At 32.6% G+C, this 19,657-nt stretch overlaps 5 protein-coding genes across 6 annotated transcripts in view; 1 reads left to right on the top strand and 4 right to left on the bottom strand.

The window, feature by feature from the left end:
* Positions 1-19,657, bottom strand: part of LOC139906493 (uncharacterized) — a 258,054-nt gene that overhangs the window by 28,580 nt on the left and 209,817 nt on the right. The gene's annotated exons all lie outside the window — the stretch shown is intronic.
* Positions 777-2,098, bottom strand: LOC121125516 (U-scoloptoxin(01)-Cw1a). Its single transcript, XM_040720716.2, has 3 exons — positions 1,955-2,098; positions 1,758-1,867; positions 777-1,048 (listed from the first exon to the last, which is right to left on the bottom strand). Exons 1-3 carry the CDS (start codon positions 2,040-2,042, stop codon positions 875-877), a joined length of 372 nt encoding a protein of 123 aa, XP_040576650.2. The 5' UTR covers positions 2,043-2,098; the 3' UTR covers positions 777-874.
* On the bottom strand, positions 2,550-7,849 carry LOC139906525 (uncharacterized). Its single transcript, XM_071891556.1, has 4 exons — positions 7,717-7,849; positions 3,320-3,376; positions 2,611-3,158; positions 2,550-2,567 (listed from the first exon to the last, which is right to left on the bottom strand). The coding sequence occupies exons 1-4, from the start codon at positions 7,739-7,741 to the stop codon at positions 2,550-2,552; spliced, it is 648 nt and encodes a 215-aa protein (XP_071747657.1). The 5' UTR covers positions 7,742-7,849.
* On the top strand, positions 5,030-6,993 carry RpS4 (ribosomal protein S4). 2 transcript variants are annotated; one of them, XM_040720717.2, is made up of 2 exons: positions 5,030-6,065; positions 6,122-6,993. In XM_040720717.2, exon 2 carries the CDS (start codon positions 6,132-6,134, stop codon positions 6,912-6,914), a length of 783 nt encoding a protein of 260 aa, XP_040576651.1. In that variant the 5' UTR covers positions 5,030-6,065; positions 6,122-6,131; the 3' UTR covers positions 6,915-6,993. The 2 variants fall into 2 exon arrangements, with proteins under 2 accessions (XP_040576651.1, XP_040576652.1); XM_040720718.1 differs by having other exon boundaries at positions 5,980-6,053.
* Positions 8,721-12,267, bottom strand: LOC121125515 (extended synaptotagmin-2). Its single transcript, XM_040720715.2, has 2 exons — positions 11,305-12,267; positions 8,721-11,132 (listed from the first exon to the last, which is right to left on the bottom strand). Exons 1-2 carry the CDS (start codon positions 11,644-11,646, stop codon positions 8,973-8,975), a joined length of 2,502 nt encoding a protein of 833 aa, XP_040576649.1. The 5' UTR covers positions 11,647-12,267; the 3' UTR covers positions 8,721-8,972.

Genomic DNA, 19,657 nt, shown 5'->3' with positions numbered 1-19,657 from the left:
CCAGAATGACAGGTGGCTTGCCAAGGAGAGAGAAGAGGTCCCTGCAGTCTTCACCACAAAGTTCCCAGCCTCCGTGATGACCCCAGGTGTCATCTGCAGCACCGGTGAGGTGATGCCTCCTTTCTTCTTCAATCCCAAGGAAAGGATTAACGCGATAAGGTACTGCGAAGTCATGGAGGAGTTCGTCATCCCCTGGATGAAGGATACGGGCGCTGGGAGGGAGTTCATATTCCAACAAGACTCAGCGCCCGTACACATCGCCATGAGGACCACTAACCTCTTCAACTCCCACGACATCACTTTCTGGGATCGCAACATTTGGCCCTCCAACTAACCCGACCTCAATCCGTGTGATTACTACTGGTAGGGGAAGTCGGAGAGGGAGGTGTGCAAGGTCAGCCACAAGAGCATCGCGGCCCTGAAGGGATCCATTACGAGGGAGTGGAATGCTGTCGATTCCGTGGAAGTCATCAGGGCATGCAAATCCTTTAGGGGCAGGATGGAGAAGATGGTGGCTGCTGAGGGAGGACATGTTGAATAAATTTATTGTTTAATATCATGTCTAACTTTTTCATATTAACAAATACACTCCAAATTCCATTTTTATCAAGCAGGTTGAATTTTAAGATAGTTCTAATTTTTACGTGGACATCTGTATATAAAACGACACAAGATCCTACAATTCCCGTACTTTTCATAACGGTTGCATCTCCATTATCCAAGCCTCAAATTATAAAGTGACGTTCAGTAATAATGAAAGAACTAATGGTCGCAAATCACGATATACATATTTGTTTAATAAATAAAAATAGTAATATACATAGGCAGATCCCAAAATCTCTAAGTTAATAATTTTGTATGACTCCATTGAATCTTAAAAAATAGATGTTGAATTATACACAAATTCATTTAATGGGAAAAACATTTCTGCAATGTCGCAGTTCACATTAAACCACCAATCACAAATGAAGTACTCTTGATTGAAGACTGTTCCGTTTGGACATAAAAATCCATCCACGAATCCACCTTCTTGGCAAATGTAAAAGGCCTATAATAAGTCAACTGTTTAATGATATAATTTCAGGGGAGTCAATAGGATTACAAGGCTTGGTTTTTTTTTTCAAAAAAACAATCCGCAAATCAAAAGTTTTTGGAAAACAATTTGAATAACTAAATTTTTGAAAAAAAATACAAGAATAAAAAAAAATTGAAAATTTAAACGTTTTCTGAATTAAATTTTAAAAACCAAAGCTATTCATAAAAAATTAATTTTGGGAAAAAAATTTCAAAAATTCAATTTAAAATATGTTATTCCGCAAAAAATTAAATTTTTTGGAAAAAAAATTCAAAAATCCACAGTTGTTTACAAAAATTATTTTGTTTGGAAAAAATTTCAAATATTAAATTTTTTAGAGAAAAATTACAAAAATCCATATTTACGGAATATTTAATTTTTTGAAAAAAAAAATTAAAAATCCAAAGCTATTCTCAAAAAAATAATTTTTTTGAAAAAAAAATTGCAAATATATTCAGTTGTTCACAAAAAATTAAATTATAGGAAAAAAAATCAAATATTAAATTTTTTAGAGAAAAATAACAAAATTCCATAGCTATTTCCAGAAAATTAAATTTTCTGATGAAAAATTTCAAAGATCTATAACTATTCCTAAAAAATTAGATTTTTTGAAAAAAAAATTGAAAATTTTTGTTAAATTTCATATATTAAATTTTCTAGTAAACAGCAAAAATTCCCTTACTTGACAAGACGTTTCTACATCGGCGTAGAATCCAGCATAGTTTTGATCTTGACACGAAAAACTAGTATTCGGCACGGAGGAAAAAATTGGATAATCCTCACCAGGGTTCCCTAGTGATAATGTATACATTATTTTAAAAGTGTAACATATTTTTTTGATATAATATTATGATGTATGAATATGATATTTTTTTCAACCTGGTATGGAATCCATGAAGGGACCCTTTGAACTTGGGATTTTGTCTATCATTTCTTTGTTAGCAATATTGAATCTCTTTATGTTCATTGCTGGAAAAAAAAAAATATAATGAATTGTTTAACTCGTAGATTGTTGTAAAATTGAAGACAACACAATAGTGGCCAGTTGAAATTTAAGCCTCTCAACCTTTTCATAATAAGGAAAATACATCTCTAAGCGAATTATATATTAATAATTGCCATTTGAGTAGGAAGAGAGTGACCTCGACCCTTTCGAGCTATTCGGAAAAGTAGTATTTTGTATGATCTTGAAAGTAATTAGAAGGACTCATTATGTGGAGGAGGTTATGAGTTCGTCTATTATGGAGTATCGGTGTGGGTGGCTGACCGGAGTCGAACCGTGGACTGAGGCGGGAGAAGATACGAATTTTCATGTATCTACCATAACTCATGTTAAAATCATTATTTTTAGCCTTCTTGTCATCTATCCGGCCTATCATCCCTCATTCCACGGTTCGAATCCGATCACCCACCCCCTCTTCAACAATATTACATGAGACACGAACTCACAACTTCCTCCACATAATGAAAACTTCTATCTACTTTCAAAATCCTACAAAGAGGTACACCAAATATAATAAAATATTATAATTCACTTCGCTTAGCGAAGGTTTTTCCTTATTAGTAAAAGGTTGCGAGGATTGAATTTCAACTTTCCAATTTCCCTGTCTCCAATTTCGTGATGGAAAGATAAAATACGACGTGCTGGCAAATTTGTAAGGCATACCTATAGACTCATCGGTCTTACTACTATCCCTATCGTAAGAGGACTTTTTATAGTTTGATTTTAATAGTTCTCTCATATAATCCATCAAAACATTTAATTCTTCCATACTCAATACTTCCTTCTGATCATCTTCTCTATTCGAACTCAATCGTTCCCTTAAGGGTACAGGAGAAGGAGTACTTAATATCAATGGATAGCTATTAGAAACCCGACGGATTTGCTTTCCGATAAAAGGAGCAAATGTTGTTTTTACAAATCTCGCTGTAGATTTATATGAATTTTCATTATTATACAATGGAGTACCCGTGGTAATGAATTTAATTTCTTTTTGCTCCCGCACCTCACTTCGCCTTTGAGCTTGTATTTTGCTCATATCTGCCATTGCACTGAAGATACTTGAATACGTTTTGGCTTTTCCTATAGGTTCAAATATTTGATTAGACAAATTTGTATTACAATTTACTAACAAAATATTTATACGAAAAGTTAATCATCGCTACAATGTTAGCTTTCAAAGTGAGCATTTTGAGTTTATCATTTGAAAATAAAGTCAAAATGAGATCTAAGTCTCGACTTACTCAACCCGTCTCGATTTTTCGTTTTTGGTTGCCCATTTACAATTAATAGTATTGTCGCTGTAAAGAGAAAAATATATTAGATTATATCGCATTTATGATTGATTGATATCTATAGTTTAGTATTGAATACTAATTTCATGGTTTGAAATATTCCATCTTAGTATTAATGCAACACAAGACAAATTTTGTTTAGAAAGTTAGAGGCTGTAATTGCATTTCCAAATAAAGACAAGCAATTTTTCTGTGAAGTTCAACAGGTTTTAAATTTTCCATTATATAAAATATATGTATTTACAGAGTTTATCGACAGAGTTCATTAAAATGGTAAAATGGCATTCCTTTCTTATTATATCAATTATATATTTAAACACACTATCCATGTATGAATTAATAATAGTAGTAATAGAAACCAAATTTTGTAACAAAAAAAAATATTTAAAAAAAACCTAATACAATTTAAAATATAGTTTTTCAACTACTTCGAGGTTTTTTACACTTTTTACAATAAAAAGTTGTCTTTTTTTTAGCTACGTTGGCACAATTGGTACCATTTCCTGATATTTTCTTCAGAAGTACATTTTTTTTTTTTTTTTTTTGCTCGTTTACTTTCATTAACTTTATTCCAAATCAAAAGTTCAGTCCTGCATATCAAACCTAAAAACTTAGGTATATGGTTTGTTCCTGAACGTTACTCAACTTTATTTCTTCTTGTTTAGTAGTTCTAGTACTGACAGTCCGATAAACTGGGCCCAAAGACCGATAATACATGTCCTAAGACTATACTGTACCGAATAAATTAGGACTGATACAACACTAGCGGCCTATACTTTTCGTTCAGTTATAGAGTCCTATAATTTCTGGCCCTCCATGATTAACTTGACTCTATGAAGTGTAGAAAGTAAAACCAGGGATCTATTCTTTGGGGAATTAAATTTTACAAGAATGGTCTTCCTATTGTATAAAAATGTACATTCTTTTTTTTTCCTTAAAATGATTGGAACTCCTAAATCAAATAATCCTTTTTTTTCACAGTTCCGTATTGTCATTTTTTTATCCAAAAGGTATTCAGCCCCTTTCAAGAGTCGTGAAAAAATTGGTCGTTGTCACACTTCTACCACTTTTATATAAAGATTGGTATAGAGCCTGTACAACATTTTCACTTTGATTCGACTCCGAAATTTTTCCTTCCCAAGATAAATTTTTGCATTATACAGAAATGCATTTTTTTCGTCACAAAGGGGTCAAATTTTAATTTCATAGCTTCCTGGTATATACATTTGTACATTTTGAAACTGCATTGACCATGAAATATAACTAGTTGTTAACCTAATCACTGAGAACTTATTAATAAACATGTAAAAAGTGAATCTTATGGGCCCAAGCTAATCTCCACTATTATTCAAAGTCCTCTTGTCAAAATGAAGAGAGGCTGAAAGTTTTGACAATTAAATGCAAAGAAATTGATTTATAAATTTTGTATTAACCATCCTTTTTGGAGCAACATTTCCTCTCATCCATTAAAGTTATTGAAGGACATATACATCTGTGTTTTGCAGTACCTATGAATAAATAGGCACATTAATATGAGGACCTATTTAACTATTTTTCTCTATCTTTTGATCGGAATTCACTACATTCTTTGTCATTTTCTTTTTTTGAACAGATGCACAATCACTCTCGGGATATAGACCCTCAGAAATATCACTACTTAGTTCTGAATCTCTTTTAACCTGAAGAAGATCGGCTTCATCCCTTCGGAAGTCCCCAAAGAGATAGTCTAAAACTTCTCTTACATTCATTTCTTAAAGGAGTTGGTAAATACGATAATTGTACATTTTAATAAATTTTGAATAAACAGCCAAAAATAGAGGTAGATCTTGGTAGACTACATAAAGTTTTAATTAATAATATTATGATTAAGTCTATTAAAAATAGCAATAGACACATGGCCGTGGCTTAAGAGTTAATTTTACTGTTGGTAGAACTTAATTAAATGAGCTAGTTCTATGACATCATGAGCTTTATACTTTTTTAGTCCACATTTCAAATAAATTTTTAAAAATATCCGTATATTTTTAGCAATAAACCACGCAACCTTAGATACATTAATATTAAATATGGATACATTATGGATATAATTATTATTTATTGAAAAGTATGTTCTCTTCCTCTATAATTTTAATTGTAAACTTTCTTAAAAACGTATATTGAATGTGAGACTATAGCCTAGGCCCTTGTAAGTGGGGGATGGTTACTGATATCCCCCCTATCCTAGATAAGAGTAAGAAAATAGGATGTCTCTCGTAATTTTTCGATTATTTTTTTAGGGAATCTAAAAAAATAAAAACGAAGGCTTTTTGAAAAAGTATATTGTAACTTTTTCTAGAAAAAGGTACTTTTTAGATAAAAAGAAGTCATTAAACTAAATAACAACGAGCCTCTCTGCGTGCCTCCCTATCATCATAATCTATGAAAAGGTATGCAAAAAGTTCATAATAAATCACTACCTAAAACAAAGTTATTCGATGGAAAATGAAGCAAATAATTTATCAAAGAGGTCCATATTATTTTTGGATAATTATATCCATATAAGAAATAATTTTAGTAGGGCGAGGTTCAGTGTTTTTTAGATGCGTGGGCAGGTGTGTAAGGATTGGGATTGAAAGACACGTTGGTGGCAGCACATGTCTTCTTTTTCCTCTTTTCTCTTTCTTTTCTCGCAAGTATTTCTAAGGTGAACATCTCGGTAATTTCTCTCCAGGATTTAACAAAGACTCCCTTATCCATCCTTGATCCTTTCAGATAGAGAAGAATGCCCCGTGGACCTAAGAAGCACTTGAAGCGCCTTGTAGCTCCCAAGACATGGATGCTGGACAAATTGGGAGGTGTGTTCACAACGCGCCCCAGCTCCGGACCCCACAAGCTCCGTGAGTCCGTCCCTCTGACGCTCTTTTTGAGAAACCGCCTTCGTTACGCCCTCACGGCCAAGGAAGTGGGCACCATCATGAAGCAGCGACTCGTGAAAGTGGACGGAAAGGTTCGCATGGACCCTCGCTTCCCCGCGGGCTTCATGGATGTGATCCAGATCGAACGAACCAACGAGAACTTCCGCCTCATCTACGACGTGAAGGGACGATTCACCGTGCACCGCATCACGGCTCAAGAAGCCAAATACAAGCTCTGCCGTGTGAAGGCCGTCAAAACAGGGCCCAAGAACGTGCCCTACCTTTACACTTCAGATGGACGCACGATCCGTTATCCCGATCCAGTTATCCGGGTCAATGACTCCATCCGATTGGACATTAACACTGGGAAAATCATGGATTCCGTTAAGTTCGACACTGGAAACTTGTGTATGGTGACTGGAGGACGTAACACGGGACGTGTGGGTGTCATTATGCACAGAGAGAGACATCCCGGATCCTTTGACATTGTTCATGTCAAGGATTCCAACGGTCACACTTTTGCCACTCGTTTGGATTACACCTTCGTGATTGGAAAGGACAACAAGCCCTATATCTCCTTACCCAAGGGTGGTGGAATTAAATTAACAATTGCAGAAGAGAGGGACAAGAGATTGTCTCAAAAGGCTTAAATATTTACACTCATGTTAAAAAATTTGTGGAATAATTGTCTTAATTTTCCATTGAAATGAATAAATTGTTATTCGAGAATTTGCGATGTTTTTTCTTTGGGGTACAAATGGTTGTTTTGAGTATGTCAAACCATTTAATCAGGGGATTTATAAGTTTGGTGAAGTTACATAGGTTATAATCAACTAGTCATCTCTTTAAAAAAGTTTCAGAATTTTAAGCAATAAATCAGTCCTTTTTTTCTAACAACCTTAGCAACTCTTATAAAATATTAACCTAAGTATAGGCGCTAGTTATCTGTTCAATTTATTATATCACCGGAGCCTATATTTTGAGAAAGTGCATTCTAGACTAGTATTAGTTAAGTTTAATTGACTGTTGATGTAGTCTGTAAGAATTTTATGGAAGGTCTCGACAATATATGATATTTAAAAAAAGGTATCTTAAATTACATTGAATACCTACGGATTCGATGATGGAAGTAATTAAAAACTAGAAAAAGTTTATTTTTTGAAAAATATCTGTTGATTTCGTCTATTATTTAAAGAAATTAAGTCTTAATTGTTAATAATCAACAACTTCATCCCGTTAATCGATATTTCGATAGAGACCTAATATAAAGTAGTGTTTAGGGGACTGATAAACATTATATTTTTGTGTTAAATTCCGTTCCGTCTTTAGGGCATATTTGTTTGTCTTATTAGAATAACTTGTTTTTACAACAATCATAAAATACACGCTGGAGCATACCTTAGGAGACATCTAGCATAAAATTTTGATCTCAATTAAATAGCTTTAACTTACCCAAAATATAAAATGGTCCATTCATTCCAAAAAGTCTACAAAAAATAACGAACAGTTAATTAAAAGAGAGTGAAACAAATTAATTTATAAATAACTTAACTTATAACTCAATTAGGATAACATAATATTAATGTTATAAAAAGAACATTTATAATTTGTTCTCTCCAAACTATTATTATCTATGAATTTCGAAACAACTACCACTGGGTTCCGTACAGAAAAAGAAAGTCATTATGAAAACTCCTAAGATAAGTGTACATAAGAATGTCTCTTCCCGTCGATTAGGAACCCAGGAATACATTATCATATCATGGATAAATACATAATTCTAGGATTTGTAAAAACATTAACCTATTAACATTTTAGCACAAACTAATTAAATTGTATGCTTTATTTATTATAAATGATACATCGTTTTAAAATTAGTTAACCTTGTTCTCAAATTGCATTGTAAGAAATTATATTTTTATTTTACTAACAATTACTTCACAAGAATTATACTCTAGTTAGAAATCTCAAAGGCATTATTCCTCATTGACATATCATATAGACATTTATACTCCCATACGCCAAAAAAGTAAATATATATATTTAGATGAATGTATTAAATATAAGGATTACGTACCTTTGAAACTTCATAATCAATTATTTAAAGACTGACGATGATAGATTATTAATATGAACTGTTTGATATCAAATACATAAATGATATATATTTTGATTGTCAAACTAATCAACTCGAATCAAATGGTTCACTTATTAATACCGCAGATATCCATTAGCGATTCGATACAGGGTAAAGTTGGTTATATGAACATTTGATAAAAGTTTAATGATATTGTTTTATTATTTCATATCCAACGATGTACTTTTAATGAAGGTGGACTGTATTTATTATGATTTTTCTATTTACACAAAAATATATTTAAAAAAGTCATTGATACGCCCTTGATTTATCAACCTTCAAGAAATAAGGAAACAAATAACATGGAAACTAGGTAAAATAATCGTTTTCATAATGTATATTTGTGAGCTTGAAATAAACGATGATAACAAAACGATTGATTGAATTAGTTCAATATATAATAATTATCAGAAAAAATAGGTAATTCAAAATAGGCTGCGAATATAGAATAATACATAAAATTATCACTTTTTTTTTTTTAAAAACAACATTTCCCAAAAGAAAATATTATAATTGTGCAAATGAAATAATGATTAAATCCCAATTAAGTGTTTAAAAAGAAAAGATCTCATTAATCAGAGTCATCCTCTTCTTCATATAAGGGATACCACTCACTTATACCAACATCAATGTTAGAATCCACAAAATCCACAACGGCACGTCCCATCAGTGGACTCTTTGAGAAGATACCCTTTTTATCAATAACTGATACTTCCAATTGAGTGGTTGCAAGCTTTTCCAATGGGATGTCATAATAAAATTCCTCGTCGTATATGGGGTTACAGGAATCCTTGACTACCTCAGACTTCCTCTTTGACTTTCTGTTCTTTTCTGGGAGAAGATACAACTTTACATATGGATCTGGGGGATCGGGAAGGTCAGATCCTGGTAAACCATAGGCATTGTGTACAACAACTGTTAATTTTTCCTTTCTCTGACTGTAAGATAGACTTAATTTGATTTTTCCACAAGTAGGTTCTTGTCTACGGCGACGAAGGCCGTCATTATCATGAGATGGGGAACTGAGTAGCAAATCAGTATCTACAGAATTTCCAGTTGCAGCAGATATAGTTCCTCCAATGACATCACTTAGAGATGGACGGTTATCTAACTGTGGTTTGGCACTTTCCGGTACAGTATCTCGACTGAAAGCCCTAGACTCTTGATATACTTCATCATAAGACTCCCTCTCATCATCACCGTCACGGGATTGGTAAGACATTTTATCCTCCAAACTTTCAGAGACCATAGATCTTGTAGGAGATCCTTTCTTGGGTTGTGGAACTACGCTTTCCCGCTTTGGCTCAGCCATGATGGTTGAATGTTTATGAGGGGGTGGTATTTCATTTCTTGGCTTAGGTTCTCTCAAAACTCGAATTTGGGCAGTCATTAATATGGTTGCATTACCTCCACAATTTGCCTTCAGAGTAAATGGCATATTTCGATATTCCAAGTTGGGTCGTCGAAGGAGATCAGACAAATGAATAGTGACAAAGCCTAAAACTTCAGATTTGCTGCTTTTTTCAGAATTGATAACTCGGATCTTTAAATCATCAGCTTCTGGATTGACAACTAAAAATACAAAACCCTGCTCATAGACTGGATCCGTTGTATTATATTGAGCCCACGTATTTTGAGTTTCATGCCCAGCTGTAAGTTCAACCATAGGACAGGGTTTTTTTGCTTTTACAGATTCCACACCTTTACACGAATCAATATAAACTTGAAGAACTGTGGAAATAGCTTCATCTCGGTGACCTCTTAAAAAGCTTGTATCAGTCGTTGCTTCCATCCAAGAGAGTGACAATTGGATTTTACCACTTGATACATCTTCCAAATCAACCCAGATATTGCTTAATTCTCCCTTTTCGGCAACTACATCAGCCTTAATAGAAGCTCTTCCCAAAAATTCGTTGTCTCCTGGATCATCGTGATCCCAAACTTCAATGAGTAATTCTTGTCCTTGTATAACTTCAATTGGAAAGTCAGCAACGAAGTCCCACTCTGGGTTAACAGTGTTCTTAATCATGGGTGTAGTAACCTTTTTGTTTCCAACGGTTAATATTGCCAATGGATCAGATTTACCCATTCCCATTATACCAATATCTTTTTTCAAAAGCTGAGCACCCTTGATGAGATTTACTCTTAACACACCTGCAGTATCGGGACATTTGAGAGCTTCATTTTTAACAGTTTCAACAAGAGTCATGGAGTATTTATTAGGAAGCACCATGAGATGCCCAACTTGCTCTAATATAATTTTTCTCACAATATTGGAGAGTCCAGGAGCATCTAATGCATTAGCAATACCTCCAAGATCAAAATCAATTTCGGGTGGACTCAAAAAGAAAACTTGTATACCTCCAATAAGTGGAATATCGGCTATCAAAGGCTTAAATACAACACGAATAACGCCTCTCAATGAAAAATCACTAATGCGAGCCTTAAATTTTTTAACACTAAAGCAAATTTCACAATCAGATGCAAGAACAATGTCCATATCCATGATGATCTCGTCTCGAGCAGTATTTTTTTCATAGACTTTAATCCCCGTGATCCGTGGTGGAACTTGTCCAAGAACAACACGATCGAATTTGAAGCCGTTTAGTTTGTAGGCTTCAAGTGCAGTTGCGACAGCGGGTTCGATGGATTCCGAAAGAAGTTTACGAGTGTAATGTCCAACATTAGGCCATAATTGCTTAATAATACTATTTAGCCATTCGGCGCGGTCCTAAAAATAAGTACTATATTAGTATTGATTTTCATTAATATATGCGCAATAAATGAATAATAGTTTGAAGAAGTAGGAAATGTTACGTGATGCTTTGAGCATCCACTTGCTTGTCATCAAATATAATATGCATACTAATTAATGAATATTACTTAGTTAACAGGCAACATACTCTGTCAGGGAAAAAGACCCAAGACGGCAAGTCCTCAAGTTTCATTCGACTTTCAATCATGGATTTCTCATTAGTAAGTGCAGCAATTCTGGCATGAGAGAGTTTGTCTCTTTTCTCCTTCTTCCATTGATCCCGAAGAACACTCAGTATGAGAGGAGCGATCATAAAAGAGGCAGAGAAATTAAAGTAACCAAGAAGATAGATCCCAATCCATGCCGCGGAGCGCAGAGCAAACCTAGCGATGACGCGAACCACAGAGTCCTCTTCAGGCTCTTCCTCAATGTTGAGGTGACTTCCAGGAAGATCATTCTTCATCTTTCTAATATCGTCCTTGTGGGACATGGGAAAGACTCTCACTACTCACGACCTTACTGCCACCTAGTAATATCAAATTAAGGCAATGGATGATGACGGATCACCTCTGAATTCTTCCTTGCTTTCCTCCAAAAATTGCGCAGAATTAACGAATAATAATAAGTGAGAAAGAACTGTGAATTACTCTCTCACCGCTCCCACGTACATTGAGGCACACACTGAGAGTTTGCAAAAAAATATTGTATATTAAGAAAGAGGAAGAGTTGTTGCCGTTGGATGTGGAGGCTGGAGCCCTTCCCAGTTGCTAGCTAGCTAGTTCTACTTGTCTTCTTCTCTACGCTTTTTACGCTGCTTTGAATAGAATGTATGTTCGCCAATTTTAACTTCTCATTCCTGCCCTCTTTTTATTTTTCCTTGACACTTTTCTTGAGCGTTAATCTACTATTTTTTTACTAATACCAAATATAAAATACCTCAACGGGTGGGGTAAGAGCTCTATTAGTGAGTCGAATTCGTGGAATTCCATGTGGTAGAAATTAGAATAAATTATTGCTATGGACATTTTATATGACAATGAATTAATGATGAGTGTATTGTCGATTGGGAATGACTTAAATTATATTATATTTCCTTCCTCCTTGAGTTTTTTTGTATACTCCGTTATGTAATTGAAACCTGCATTTTTGGTTATACCTGAGACTCAATGTCAAGACTCACGAGCTTACCTTATTAGTTATTACTTATTAATCTTGCCAAATGTTGTTATATTTTTATAAATGTTGGTGGGGGTGGGGGGTGGGGGGATGCGAGTATCGGTATAAGGTATTACTAGTGATCAAAATCGTGTGTATTTTAGGCATGTTAAAAAATAAAGAAACCGAAAATAAACAGGATAATCCTAAACATTTGAAGAATGCGTTGGAGGAGAGCAGCTTAGCTGTCATGACGTTTCATCAGAGCAGCTACAATCATCTGTGACAAGGGAGGAGGGGGAGAAAGACATTGACAACATTGGCAAGAATTACTCTGATGTCGATCCTTAATTCAGAGTCCACGAAGGACTTACAATTATATCTCCGCAACAAATCCTCAAGATTATTCTCCGTCCTTTTATGAGATCACACGAATATTCAATCAGGTTTTGAATATAATTGAATCTACTAGAAAGGGAAATTCACTATTCAAGGACTTAAAAAATAATGGCAATAGTTAAGAAAATGAAAATTCATTCTTCAGATTACAAATTCAAAATTAAAGGATGGGCATTTTACTACTCATGTTTTCCCTGCTCTTATTCTATACAGACTCCTCATGAGGTGGATGAATAAGGAAATCACACTAATTAAACCATTTTTTTGATTGCCACTTTTTGTGCCATACATATCAGTTCTTACACAACAAATATATCCTTATTTATATAGGTATTTCAGTCTTCCTCATTGGATGGATGAATTAAAGATTAAAATACATAAATAAAAAATTGTCCCTGTTTTTATAAATTTATAATGATAATGTTAAATGATTTTTCACTATACTACCAAGAAAATGTTCCCAATTTTCATTTCAGAATTCTGTTAACCCTTAGCCGAAGAAAAGAATCAAGAATATTAACAGAAATATTATTTTTCTCATATTTTTATTTTTAGAAAATGAACTGAAACTAGACGGATATAACATTTGAGAGGGGGCTACAGCCCCTTGAGCCCATCCCCTGGGAACGCCCCTGAAACGAGCGAGGGAAAATCAATTATGACTAATATGATGTCAAAAATTATCATGCAGTAATAACCACCTATTCAGCACTTTTGTCTATCAAATTATTCAATATGTGTCTGGAGCTAATGACCAACTATATTAAAATAGAAAAAGAAAAAATGTTTCAAAAAATTATTCAATTGCTAAATTTAAAAAAAAAAGAAGTTTTATATTGAGTTAACTCCTTTTTCTCTTCAGTATTAAAGTCTATATTGCACATAAATTATTTGTTTTATGGATCATGGAATCATGTTTTACTAACCAACGAATAATCTATAGCAGTGGTGTCGTTACCCCTTGATAACATTTACCACAAAGGTAGGATGTTTAGCATCAAAATAACGTTGGGCTTCATGGATTCAATTGACATAATTTCATTGCAGATGCCACATTGTGGCTTTTTAATTCCTGCTCCATCTATAAATGTAAACCCATACTTTAAAAATTCATCAATATAATTTATTTTCCTAATACTTGTCTCTCGATTTATCATGGGCAATCTGAAATTTTAGAAAAATATATTTTAGCTTCGCAGACTATTATAATTAGAAAACATTGATATTAAGACTAGAATACAACACAAGGACATTTGGTGTCATACTACTACTTTTTAAAAGTCCTTAGGCGACCCCAAGTAGGATTGCGACATATAGGTTGGGAATCACTACTTTATAGAGTATTTCTTGGACTAATATTGAGAGATCATTGATCATATTTTGAAAAAAATTATAAAAAAATTTGACACCGTGGGGTGAGAGCCAAATTGTCGTAGCACAAATATTTACTTTACAGAATGAAGTTTTGAAACACCATTTCTTCACTATGGATAATGGTGTTTTCCATTTTTTATAATAAAATGGATCTGATAAATTCATTTCAAGAGACTTAATTTCGATGTTTTTAAGTATGGACGTGAATTATTACATTTCTAGGATGACAAATATAACAAGCCTAATATTTGTAATTTTTGAGTTAGAGCAATTTGGCCCTCAACCAAAAATGATATCCTTACAATTTTTGGTGCTTTTTTATTGTTAATAAAAATCTTAAAGTCTCTCTATACTTAAAATATTACTGTTATTAAAAATCGATTTTCAACTGATTGTCCCTTAAAATATCCTCGGCCAGATTGTTAAGGAAGTTTAGTTGGCCACTCGAATTATATTTATAAATGACAAAAAATGGACTGGCTAGTGATGGGACAAATGATCAGAATCGGAGAATCGGGTGTTTTTTTGGAATCGGAATCGAAAATAGAATCCGGAAAATAATTTTTAATTTGCGATTCGGTTTCCTCGGTTTTACTACTGGTATTTAATCATTTATTGCTTTTCTAAGTTATATATATAAAAAAAAATATCACGCTCCAAATGAAGGAATTTTTGCTTTTTACTAGAAAATTTAATATTTGAAGCTCAGTTTAATTTTTCAATTTTTTTTTCCAAAAAAATTCCTTAACTTAGAACAATTATGTATTTTTGAATTTTTTTTTCAAAAATTTAATAATAAATTTTTTTTTTCAAAAATTTAATAATAGATTTTTTTTTCAAAAAGTTTTATATACAAAATATAATTTTTTGAATTTTTTTGAGAATGACTAGAGATTTTTGAATTTTTTTGAGAATGACTAGAGATTTTTGAATTTTTTTTCCAAAAAATGTAATTTTTCTTGAATATATGTGAATTTTTGAAAAGAATTTAAGTATCAAATTATATTTATGAAATATTTTTCCTAAAAATTTAATTTTTCAAATTTAAAAAAAGGATTTAATTTTGGATTTTTTTTTTTTTTTTTTTTTTAAATCCAAAAACCAAGCCCCCTACAATATAATCCTGTGGACTCCCCTAATAGCAAAATTGTATTTTTAACTATTATTTATAATATTAAAGAATTGGCAATGGGAATTTTTACTAGAATCGCATCGGAATCGGCATTTTTTTGGAATTGTCCCATCACTAGTATAGCCATTCAATTTCAGTTGACTCTCTCAGTTAAACATGACATCAAAACCACTAAATTCAAATATGTATATATGGATCAAAGTACACCCAATTACTCATCTAATAATGACTAAAATTCATAATCATAATCTTGTATACTTAGGATTTATGAAAATCCGTCAATATTTGCTCTTTGGATATAAAAACATAATTTTTGTATTATTGATTACAAATGATTTCACCTTGTTTCTTGTTTCAATTAATTTAATCATTTATTTACTTAGCTAAACGATAGTATTATCTGATTCATCATTACAAAAAATGTTTTTGATAACGCAGGGCGTTTGCAGAGGAGGGCGGGGGTGGGGTGGAGGGGTACTAGCCTTTAAAAGAAAATTATATTTATATATATATACTTGATAACATAATCCCACCATCCATTCACAATTAATTACTGCATGTTGAGCGTTTTCAATAACGTCATAAATTGCTCTATAATTCAAGGAGAATATTCATACTTCGGATTTCCATTTCCAAAAAGCAGGCCAGCTTAAAAATACATTCTATTTTCATCAATGTTAATAACGCTTTTTGGACTAATGTGTGTCTTTCATTACGCGTTTTGGTTTTTTTCAATGTCGATGGAATGTACACGTCAGAGCCGATATAGTACTAGATTCATCGATTGATTTAAATATACGATTATAATATAGAGTGATTGATCTAAATAATTAAGACTACAATGCTTTTCAGTTTTTAAAAATATACATACCTCAACAATAATAGTTCGTAGAGAGAAATTCTCTAGTTTATCGAAAAAAGTTAGTTCAAAACTTCTGATAAACATACAGGGTAGGGCAACAAAATGTGGACTATTAATTAATGTTTATTATCTAATTACTCTCAAAAGGTTTTGTGATTATTTTTTGATATTCTATTTCCGCTGTCCTTTTTACATAGACAAACTATACTAATCATTTAGTCATTTCATCCCCATGAGCAAGCAACAAGCAAAAAGACAGCGCATCTCAAATCTCCTTGATACTGGAGTTGATGTGATCAAAATTACGGACATTGTCAAGTGTTCTAGGATCTTGGTTTTTAAGTTGGCCAAGATGGAAAAAAAAAATGGAGAAGACATCTCCAGGATGTCAGAAAGTAGAGTCCATAATTTAAAGAGGGGTACGAAGTTCTTGTTAAGTTTGGAGATTAATATAAAGGATGAATCGCCATGCTTTCGACTTCACTGTGGCTCCTAGGGCCATCAGGAGGTCTATAAAGCACAACTTGTGATTAGTTTCTTTCACTAGAAACCCATGCCACCTTCTGACAGAGGGCATAAAAGCAAGGAGGCTCGAGAGGTGCAAGAAAGTCCTCACATGGATCAAGGCAATTGTGAAAATTTTCTAGGACAGGAAGATTTTCAAAGTTGATAAATTTCACTACCGCCGGAACGACCATTGGCTTGCAGAAAAAAAAAAAAGGGTTCGAGGGGTTTACCACACGAAATATCCAGCCCAAACAATGGTCCTCGGCGTTACAGCCTCTGAAGGAAAGAAGATGCCTCAGTTCTTTTTCTGGAAAACTGGACATAAAATCAACCAAGGGCCAACTATAAATTGCTTAGATACACCATCTTGCCATGGCTGAAGACCAACTACCCGGAGGTTATCTATGGGTGGACTCTAGACGGCGCCCCCTCTCACACGTCCGCCATGTGCTGAAAGTTATGTGCAGATAACATGACTTGATTCTGGTCAAAGAGATATGATCCCCTTCCTCATCAGATTTGAACCTATTGGACTTTTCTATATGGGGCACTTGAAGAAGGAAATCAACAGGAAATGTGAACTTACTGAAGTCCTCCATAGTGGTTGCATGGGACAACATGTCAGAGGAGTTTATCATCAAGTCCTGCATAGCCTTCAGGTGACGTGTAAAGGCTGTGATTGATAATGAAGGTGCCCATATTGAGTCAAAAAAGTTTTGCAAAAATGTTTTTGTTAACATTATTTTTTTCCCTATTATGAAAAAAATAAAATTATCGATGTATTTCTAAATCCATTTCTCGAGTCCACGGTTTGCTTCTCTACCCTGTCAATACGATATTAAAATTGAAATAAAAATTACTTTCAGTTAACAGACAAAATGAGTCATACTCCTGCCGGCTTTTAATAATAGCAATTAATATTATTATAAAACTGCTTATTTATTAATACTTTAGAAGAAAAAAATCGATTTCCCATTTATGTGTTCCCCGATAAATATTTTTTTATATTATTGATTCCTTTCACTTTGTTTCGGAAATGCAAAATGTTATTTTATAGTTGTAATTTTGGAGAGCCGTGTAGAGGTTTTTAAATCTGCCATTATCATATTCCGTTCTTTTAGCAAGATAATAAGATTGAACTCTACATTTACTATATTCAAGATAAGTGACAAATTAAGATCTAAGCTTTTTTTTTTTTTTTTCATTATTATTTTATTTTTATTGCATAAGATTAATATAGTCCTTATATTAGATATATATTTCTTCATGAAGAAATGTTGCTAGTAATGTGGCAATGGCAAAATGAATCATTTTAAGCAACGATAAATAATTTCAAAAAAGTATAATTAAAATAAAAAATACTAACAAAAATTAACGAATATAATATAAATATTGTTTTGACTAAGACCATTAATGAATTGTCTTTAACGACTTTATCGAGTTGTTCAACATAATTAATCCACTACTATTAAGAAAATTTCCTAACGCGTACTAATTGATGCGGGAGATCAGGGAATTTTGGAATAAGCACTGGATTTCGTTTCTTGACACCAGAATGTAAGAATATATTTTTCATCTGGGATATCAGAAAGTTAGCTTTAGCAAATTATTGACGGCCAAAATTCAGATATAGAGGAATCGACTAAAAAGAAGATAATTGGAACCGGATTTATTACAAAAAAACCAACATTTTTAAGATCTGTACCAAATTGCCAATAAATAATTATCTAATGTTAAATTTTGCGTCTTTTTGTATAACAAAATTATCCCTCTAAATCTTCACATTGAAAAGTAATTTAAAGATAAATAAAAAATCCCCAAAGTTCAGTTTATGTCTTGCAGTTAAAGTAAGAAATCCGTTAATATACAAAATAACTAGTTCATGTGTATAATAACTCTACTAGACTGTTAATGTGCAAAATAACTATACAAGACCATTAATGTGCATAATAACTGAAAAAGATCGTTAATGTGTAAAATCATTGAAATCAAAAATTTCATATAATCTTCCGAGACCCCTTCCAGAGACACAAGTTGATGCTTGGTCCATGGGATGTGCAGTATGTCCACAAGGCTTGGTTGAGAGTCAGCACCCTTCCTCGTTTTTTCAAAAAAGCTTAATATTTGAAATGTAATTCTTGAATTATTTTCCAAAAAATTTATATTCTGTAAATAGCTATGGAAATTTCAGAAATTTAATTTAATTTTTCACATTTTTTTCAAAAAATTTAATTTTCTCTGAATAACTCTGTATTTATGATTATTTTTTTTAAAAAAATTTTATATTTGAAATTTAATTTTCCAAAGACCTTTTTTTTTTTTTTTTGAGAACAACTGGGTTTTTTTGAAAAATTTAACTTTTATTTTTTTACCAAAAAATTGAAGTTTTGTCAATTTGTACTAGTAATTGTAGGTTAATATCACAAGAATTGTCAATTGGATTGATCTCAATTTTAGGAATAACAATTGAACATTATTTTCTTGAGGTAACCTCACATTGTAGGTATGTTACAAAAACTTCAAATTCAATATTTTCATTTTAAAGCTGTTTTATCTAATAGATAATGGTAAAAATACATTATGATAAGAAACCCAAGCTTTAATATTAAGGAAGTTATGACTAATTTATCATCAAAATTTAACCCCTTTTTTTCCTATTGTTTATGTTGACATACACCAAAATCTGTGATCTAATATGATATTTCAATAAGACAACACAAGTATCTTAAATATCAAGGGAATTTAATGATTTTTTCAGGAATTGCAAAACCTGTAATTGAAAAAAAAAAAAAATTATAACCAGACAAAGAACTTTCATATAGCGCAGTAATAAAGATTGAAGGTTATAATGTCGGGTTAAAAATTTATGTATTTTACATGAACAAATTAGTTGGAAACTTGACAAAATACTAGATAAACAAATACTCTAACGTCCATTATACCTTTTATGCGATCCATTGCACATTATCCGTGATTTTGAAGGCTATCTTGAGGTGACGTATTTTCCAACAAATAATGTGATTAAACGAAGAAAGAAATTGAAAAAAAAAAAAAAAACTCCGTGAAAGATTA

The sequence above is a fragment of the Lepeophtheirus salmonis genome, chromosome 10 (assembly GCF_016086655.4).
Source record: "Lepeophtheirus salmonis chromosome 10, UVic_Lsal_1.4, whole genome shotgun sequence".
NCBI classification, from domain to species: Eukaryota; Metazoa; Arthropoda; class Copepoda; order Siphonostomatoida; family Caligidae; genus Lepeophtheirus; species Lepeophtheirus salmonis.
The sequence above is the reverse complement of the archived record's forward strand: the minus strand, read 5'-3'. Positions and strand labels throughout refer to the sequence as shown.